Source organism: Zingiber officinale, chromosome 7B, assembly GCF_018446385.1.
Source record: "Zingiber officinale cultivar Zhangliang chromosome 7B, Zo_v1.1, whole genome shotgun sequence".
NCBI lineage: Eukaryota > Viridiplantae > Streptophyta > Magnoliopsida > Zingiberales > Zingiberaceae > Zingiber > Zingiber officinale.
In genome coordinates, this window is record NC_055999.1 from 75,957,080 (window position 1) to 75,966,030 (window position 8,951).

An 8,951-nucleotide genomic window follows, 5' to 3' on the forward strand; every position below is an offset into this window, starting at 1 on the left:
CCGACGCTCAAGTCAGGCAAGGGGACAGATGAAGAAGGTGGCTGCAGGATGAAGACTGGCGTACGTCCGATGAAGAAATGAGAGGTCTTATATAGAGCACCCAAGGAACACCAAGCACCTACATCGGGAAGTCCACATGCCCTGGGCCATACCGCGGTATGGTCCTGTCAGGGGAGCATGTCTGAGGCCGTGGTACGGTCCTGTCAGGGGAGCATGTCTGAGGCCACGGTACGGTCCTGTCAGGGGAGCATGTCTGAGGCCATACTCCTACAGTTTAGACCATTCCCTTGATGGGACGGTTAAACCTTTCTCCTCATGAATATAAATAATACCTAGCCATGGAGCATGTGGGCTTCTTCCTCCCGAGCCGAGAGCTCACCCGCCCGGCTGAAGCTCTTCTCCTGATCGGACATATGTGCCGGCCTGGCTTAGAAGACCTCTAGTGCTTGAACACCTTTTCCCCTGTTTCCCTGTGGAACGACCAGGCGGTCTAATCGCTCAGCCTCTGCCTCCCTTCCCTGCCTCGGCCGGGCGGTTCTTCCGCTCGGCCACTCGATTCCTTGCGTCGGAAACCCAAGCCCCTGGTCGGGTTATCTTTAGTTCCGCTCGGACCAGCCGGTCGGGTCAACCAGGCCGTTACCCGATCGGGTTACCTTTGGATTGACCTTACCAAGGACCCTCCTTAAAGCGGGGCTCCCTCTTCTTAACACCGGATCAAATAGTGTACTACTATTGTTGATTGTATGGAACAAGGTAAGGTAAGAAGTATGATTATTTATGAAATTAGGCCAATTTGTGAAGTGGCCGTGTTGGATTCGTTGTGAATCCAACACGAAGTATGGTTACTCATGAACCTTAGCATATCCATGATTGAGCATTCAGTGAAACATGTCTCCTAACTGACTCACATCAGTCATAAATAATATGTGAAGGTCGATTATAGTGTTTAAGGACACGAGTACTATTTGAATTATCTTTTCGAGATGATCTAATGATTAATGTATGAAGTGTTGTCATCATGTAATTTGGGGTTCAAATCTCGATAAAGCTGAGGTAAATACCTCCCTTATGTGTTAGTCCTTATTTCAAAAATTAGTAATCACTAATGATTTATCTCCTCCGTATTAATTTTGAGACGGATTAACAGAGACACTGATATTTTACCACCACGAATACTCTTTAAATTTATCCATATAAATAATTTCTAAGTAACATTCATATGGGAAGGTTGACTATCGTGTGCAACAACATAAGCACTGCTTGAATTTATCCTATTGATGGATAAACAATTTACGAGGGATCAAACGAATTATAGAGTCGGATATCTTATGTTTACATTTTATTATCGGACGTTAAATTCGAACTCGAACCTAGGAAAGCATAAACCTTTATTTCACGTATGCATTCTGTTGTGCTCAACACGTACCTTCAGTGTGATTTTACGAAAAAGTGACAAAGCAAGAATCCGGCCCACTAGGGGCCCATCGATCTTTTGTTGTTTATATAGGCGGAGCACTTCCGCCTCTCCTCTCTTAACCACCGGTACGCCGCCGCCGACGACGACGACGACGACGAGCAGAGGTTGGAGGAGGAAGATGGCGCGACTGGATCCGCACTCCTACACTGACTCCTCGCACCCGCTGGCGAAACACGTGGCGCTCACCCTCTACTTCGATTTCGCCGCTAACACGATCCATGGCTCCGCCTTACTCACCCTCCCCTCCGCCCACACAGGCCATCTCCTCCTGGATACCCGCTTGCTCCTTGTCCATTCCGTCATCGATCCCGTTTCCGGCGCCCCTATCCCCTTTTCCTTCCCTTCGTCCGACGACCCCGTCTTCGGCCGGCCCCTCTCCCTTTCCCTCTCCGCCCAATCGGCGGCCCTCGTCGTCTTCTCTACCTCCCCTTCCTCCTCCGCGCTCCAGTGGCTCTCCCCCGCCCAGACCGCTTCCAAGGCTTACCCCTTCGTCTACACTCAGTGCCAGTCCATCCACGCCCGCTCCATCTTCCCTTGCCAGGACACCCCTGCCGCCCGCCTCACCTTCTCTGCTCGCCTCAATCTCCCCAGTCCCCTCACCGCCGTCATGGCAGCGGCACGTGCTGCTGACACCCGCGATCCGATCGCTGGTGAGGCCGGTCCCGCCTGTTCCGACGCCCTCTGGTGTTCTCCCGGCCGCGCCGTGGAGGAGTTCGTGATGGATCGCCCCATCCCAGCCTACCTTTTCGCCTTTGCGGCTGGGTGCATCGCCTCCCGCGACGTCGGGCCCCGCACTCGCGTCCATGCCGAGGGTGGTCTGGTGCTTCTCGATGCCGCTGCCAGGGAGTTCGCCGGCGCTGAGGACATGATCCGAGCTGGGGAGGCGCTTTTCGGGCCATATGAGTGGGGGCGCTTCGACCTCCTCGTACTTCCCCCTAGTTTCCCCTACGGTGGCATGGAGAACCCCATGATGGTCTTTTTGACACCCACTGTCATCAAGGGGGACGCCTCCGGCGCTCAGGTGGTCGCTCATGAGCTCGCCCACAGCTGGACTGGCAACCTAATCACCAACAAGACCAACGAGCACTTCTGGCTCAATGAGGTTACCTAATTGTGAACATAAAAACAGATTTTTTTTTTCTTCTTCTTCTTGTTCTTCAGTTTCTTGAATCATTCATACAATGATGCATCAAAACTACAATTTTTATGTGCTCAAAATTCTTCTGGTTCCTTTATGATCCTTATCGACACATCAATAATTGGTTTCTTTGTGGTATTTGTATAGGGATTTACAACATATGCTGAAAGGAGGATTGTAGAGGTGGTTCAAGGGGAGGAACGGGCAGTTCTGAACACAGGTATTGGCTGGAAGGGATTGAATGAAGAAATGGAAAGGTTTGCAGACAACATGGAGTTCACTAAGCTGAAGCCCAACCTTGAAGGAATCGATCCTGATGAAGTCTACTCCCAAGTTCCATATGAGAAAGGTTTCCAGTTCCTCTGGCGTATCGAACGGCAGGTCTCAATCTGATTACTTTCTCATTGAGTATACCTGCTATCAGGCATTGCTAAAATTTCATTGGTTTCCTTTTTCAGATTGGCCGTCTCGCTTTCGATGTATTTGTGAAGAAATATATAGCTACATTTAAGTTCCAATCTATCGATACAGAGACATTTCTTGAATTTCTAAAGGTGAATGTTCCTGGTATAGAAAATCAGATTGACTTGAAGCTGTGGGTGGAGGGTACAGGGATCCCCCCAGATGCTATGGAGCCAGTGTCTACAATCTACTCAAAAATTGTGTCCTTGGCCAATGAGTTTAAGCAAGGTAAAATTCCGAAAGAAGAAGAAGTCGCAGACTGGAGCGGGCAAGAGTGGGAACTATATATTGAAAATCTGCCCAAGTCTGTTGAAGCATCTCAGGTATCGTGCTCCCAAAGATGCTTTTCTCTCTTCTGGCATCAAGAGAATATTGACACCTCAATTAGCATGTAGAATTGCAACTTACATATGAAATTATCAAACTAATATTTTTGAAAAGATCCAATGAAATTGTTCACCTTTTCTAATTCATGAACAAACCCTTAACTTCACCTGTAATAGTCCTCCACAATATGGTAAATTGAATAGTTTCAATGTAATTGTTCACTTTTCAATATAGGGTGAGTGAAAGGGATTATAATTGCCACATTAGAGGTGATGGGCAAACCCTTAAGTTAGTTTATTTAATATTGAAATTTTCTACAGATGCATAGTTCAGAAATCTAGCTAAATACTTGTAGTTCCCAGAGGAAAATTATGGTAGATAATTTGGTAGAAAAAATTCTCTTTCTTTTACTCCTTTAGATGCATTTAGATGTGCTATGTTGGTTTTCTTCTACCTTGAGATTGCTTGGGTCTGTTTATATTCATCAATGCAGAAGGTTGTCAAGATCGAGATTCTATCTAGGAACATGAAGAGGACTATAGCTTCAGATTGTAGGATTGTAGATGGTAGTAGGATTGAAGTGTAGGATTGTAGATGTTAGAACTGTATTTGACATTTTAAATTTGTCATTATGTATTAAGTTTAATATTAATATGAACATTTTACAATAGGAAGATCATAACCTAATACTGATTCTAGTTGGGATCTAGATTGCTTATGGTGATTTCAATCATAAGATCCTAAGCTTCAACTCATGGTCTTGACTACTATGCCCATCATCTGTACAACAACATGATACCCATCACAGATTGTCTATATGTATCTAGGTTTGTAAATGTTGAGTTTTGCCTTTCAATAAAATTATCTATGGAATTTCATTGACGGTGCTTTTGATTGATTTTCGTGAGAGAATAATGAATATTAGGATTCAACAAATTGTATGTCGAGTAGCATACAAAATATAAGTGAAAACTAACAATTTAGATTGACTAGTTAATTCATATCCAAAATAATCTAATATATTACATGATGCCATCCAAATATGAAGTTTAAATTTTGTCAATTGCATAGTTGCACCCAACATTAAGTTCACAATCATTCCTAAACTAAGCCTCCCAGGCTTGGTATGGTGGTAAGAGGCAAGGTACATTTCTCAAGCAACTAGGGTTCAATTCCCACGCAAGGTGCACCTACGGCGATTGAACTATTGGTAAAGTTAGGGTACGGCGTTAGGAGTCACTGCACTTCTTGGATTTACTTAGTGGCCAGAATGTGGGGCCAGACTGTCTACTCCAGGATTAGTTGGGTTGTAAGATTTGGATACCTGGTATATAAAAAAAACAATCATTCCTAAATTATTTTGGAAATCAAGTGTGTCTATGTTTTGACTTATACACCTACATAGTCATGCATAATTCTTTACCACATCGCACATGCTTGCATACTCATGAAGTCATATCTTGGTTTATTCCCGTCAAGTGTCTTGATTCAACTTGACTTGAATTTTTTGTTAATAGTGCTTATTATAAACAAAGGACAAATACTTTCCTTCTCAAATGTAAACTAGGAACAACATTAAATTAGGTAATCAATAACATTGAATAAATAAAAATTTTAATCATAGATTTTCCTGCTCTTCACCATGTGCCCCTTAGGCTAAGAGATAAGTTTTATTAGGCTCTGGTAAGACCAACAATGATCTTGGGCAGCTATAAAACAGCAGATAATTAGTGTAACATAAGATTGCTAAAATGGGCGTGTAGGGTTCCAATATATGATAAAATAAGAGAAATAGGTAGGAACAACATAGATATGTTAAAAGACCAAATATTTTATATTTAGACATGTTGATTTGATTAGAGTTGTAGGTGTGAGGGGTAGTAGGAGATCAAAGATAAATCTTGAGGAGGTATGGATATTATTATTGATACATGTAGCTGATCTAACTAGTTTGCCTAACACCATTTGTTATTCTAACATGTTTTTCTTTCTTTGTTGATCATGGCGATCAAAATTTGGGTGTTGCACTTTATAGTTACCACTTATGATGATGCTCATATTGAATTAAAATGGCTTAGTTTTCGTTAGTCTTGAATGACTAATCCTTCTAGATTGGGGCAACACCTTAGGCAAAAAATTATCAAACTAAGTAATAAGACTTCTACTTGCTTAGATAAGACCTTTGTGTACTTAAGCTTATAATTTGACATCTGGAAGAGTAGTTTTCTCTCCGATGGCATTCCTAACATATTAACAAGTAAGAACTATCTTATATTCTTCCACCTTGTGGAAAAAGTTAATTAAGAAACAGGACTTTTACTTGCATGGATAAGCGATTTCAAATTAAAGTTTAAGCCCATAATTAGACATCTTGAAGAGTATTCTTCTGTCTGATGACATTCCAACTTTTTTTTAAAACAAGATTATGAAGTCAAGACCTCAAGATCCTAGGCTGTACAATTGGAAAATATTTGATGCATAAATATCCAAATCTTGACGAGCATGGTCCTGTATACCTTCTTCCTTCAGAGTCTGTCAGGACAAAGCATGATACTGTTGATGCCTTTGTTACGTCACCGTAAGTGCACGGTTACGTCGTCAGTAATACAAAAGATTATCGATCCACGGACTGTTGATTAAGCACTAGTCAACTTCGCACGGTGAATTATCTAGACAATCTAAATTTGTTAACAAACGCTTTAGAGAAAGAAAAGAGAAATGAGAGAGAGAAAAGAGCGTAAGTGAATGAAGGGGAATAGATACTAGGATTTGAGTTTCGTTGCGATGATAGTTAATGTTCTTATGCATTGTTCATCTACCTAACTCTATGCTTACACTCGTGTAGGAGTTCTAACTAAAGTTCGGTACTATCCTGCGAAGATCGCACCGAAGAGTTTACTCAAGTTCTACCGCCATAAGTAGAAGAGGTAATTAAGGAAGTCCGATTATAGGAAACATCTTTCTATCACCAGGGCCTGGTCCACGTTCCTAGATTACACATATCATTTTCTAACGGTAGATTAATGCAATTATGTAAAAGAGGTAACTTAGGAACATCCTTCTCACACAAGGTCCCACGGTTCACGTTCCTAGATTACACAAGTCACTTCCTAACATTAATTTGGGAGAACTCTTTAAACTCTAATTAGTTTTCCTAGTAGAGAGTTGATCCCCGTTTCAAGGAACTGCAGTAGAAAGTAAGGGATACCTTCTGTCACAAGTCCCATGATCTTACATTCCAAAGGCTCTTCCTCTATGTGGTGATCTAACCCTACATCCACATGGATTTACCTCACACACATTTCGTCAAACGCATACAAGGCACAACACACATAGATGATGATATAAACACTTCATTGCATAGGAAAATATCCAAATATATAGTTCATACATCACAACACATCACAACTACTTCCTGCATCCTAGATCTAGAGATCTACTCTATTACAAGTGAATTACAACTAAAGACGATAAGTGAAGCAAACCACGACTCAATACATAGAGATAGAGAGAAGAGAATGCTTATCTTTGAAGCGTAGCGTCTTTGGAAGCGCTCCTCCGGAGGAGGAAGGATCGGCGAAGATGAAGGAGATCTAGGGCCTCCCCAAAGGGGAGAACCCTTGCCCAAGCAATGGGGGTGAGCCCCAAGCCAAAGATGAGTGAAAAGGGGAGAAAAACCCTTTTTATAGAACAGGGCATGGGCATCACACGATCGTGTAGCCTTCACACAACCTTGTGTATCTTTCTTTCGGCCAAGGTGACACGGCTGTGTTCTGCTTTAGCACTGGATGGCCTACATGGCCATGTGGCTCACATGGCCTGGCTATACTTGCACGGCCTCTGCCGTGCCATTTGGCATGACCTTGCCTCGCTTTGCCTTTGGATTGTTGGCACGGCCGTGCCATTTGGCACAACCGTGTGTTGTCTGGCCTTGGGGAGATTGACACGGCCTTGTGGGTCACACGGTCATGGCGTGATTGACTTCGGGATGGCCACACGGCCGTGTGGCCTACACGGTCCAAGCTTGATTTCTTCCGGAGTTGCTCCCGTATGTGTTTTTACTCTATTTTCGCTTCAATATGTGTCCTGTCAATCAAAATATACAAAGAGCAGATCTCCGAACAGAATATAAGGAAGTATGACATTATAATGAAATAGGGTGCAATAAACATAGATTATGCTCATGAAATATAAATAGATGTGCGTCAAGACATGCATGAAAGTGTATATAATCTACCCACATCAGCCTTCAACCCTTCATTTCTTTTATTCTTCCTAATAATTGCTTGCATTCATGTGCTTTAAAGCTTGATCATATGAGAGCACAAGCATATTATATAATGTTACAATGCTGATGGCTTTCCTAGCAAGCAAGACAATAACAGTCAATAACCATTCTGATATGAATTCTTTGATTGTCTAGTAGCCGTCCGAGATTTACCTCTTCGGTGTTGGCCCTGGGACGGGTTGACGGGGGCGCTGGGGGCGCTGGGGGCGAGCATATTCGCCTTTTGCCACCATTTGATTGTCGTATGGATTTTTTTGGTGCTTCGAGTAATTCCTGCTCAGCCATTCAACTTTTTTCTTTTTTTTTTTTACTGCTAAAAGGATACTGTCGATACTTAATAATTCTGGAACAGAGACAGAAAAATGATTTCCTGTCATTAAAAATACTTTCTGTAACTTCATGGTGCAGGTTGCTTCCTTAGACGCACGCTATCAGCTAGCCGAATCCAGGGACTATGAGGTCAAAGTTGCGTTCCTTCAGCTGGCGGTGTCATCTGGCTGCAAGGAGTACCATGGCGAGGTGGAGAGCACCCTAAAGCAAGTGGGAAGGATGAAGTATCTACGCCCCCTATACACTGCATTAGTTCATGGCACTGGGGACGAAGAAAAGATGTTGGCTAGAAGAATTTTTGCCGAGGCACGAGACTCGTATCATCCAATAGCTCAAGGTGTGGTGCAATCCATTTTGGCTAAGCACAGCTAATGAAAGATTGAAAGTAGAAATATCCAATTGACTTGACTAAACTGCTAAACCTAATTCAACTCGATTAGGGATGGTGATGGTACTTAATGTTCCTCCTATATCTTTCAGAACTCAAGGGCTTGAGTACACTGCTGCCCTAACAAGCTCACCGACTTGCTTAAGTTATGAATGTTCCAACTTTTATGCATTTCAACATGTTGATGGTATCCTATACACTTTTATGTATTTTAATATGCTGATGCTATCTACATTCTGAGTTTAGGTTTGAAGCCATTCATTTAAAGTATCCTTCTTTGCCGGAGTATAAGTTGCGACGAACCTTGATAGCATAGGTTAGCATGATTTGAAGGCCTGAGTATCACCTGATAGTGGTGCTGGTACAGTTCTTTGAATAGGAGGGAGGGAGCAAGAAGTGGTGGTGGTGGTGGCGGCAGCCACAGCTTTAGTTGGAGAAAGCTCGCTTCACAAGAGGTCTCTTCACTTAACAAGAGTCGACTCAAGCTTCACGGTATGTGAAAGAGGACTATTCACCTCTTCATGCTTACAACCCAATTGGA

The 8,951-nt window shown here is 42.9% G+C and overlaps 1 protein-coding gene across 1 annotated transcript; it reads left to right on the forward strand.

The window, feature by feature from the left end:
- Positions 1-1,516: 1,516 nt before the first annotated feature.
- LOC122006039 (leucine aminopeptidase-like) lies at positions 1,517-8,619 on the forward strand. Its single transcript, XM_042561357.1, has 4 exons — positions 1,517-2,579; positions 2,763-2,996; positions 3,074-3,400; positions 8,101-8,619. The coding sequence occupies exons 1-4, from the start codon at positions 1,596-1,598 to the stop codon at positions 8,392-8,394; spliced, it is 1,839 nt and encodes a 612-aa protein (XP_042417291.1). The 5' UTR covers positions 1,517-1,595; the 3' UTR covers positions 8,395-8,619.
- The last annotated feature ends 332 nt before the right edge of the window (positions 8,620-8,951 follow it).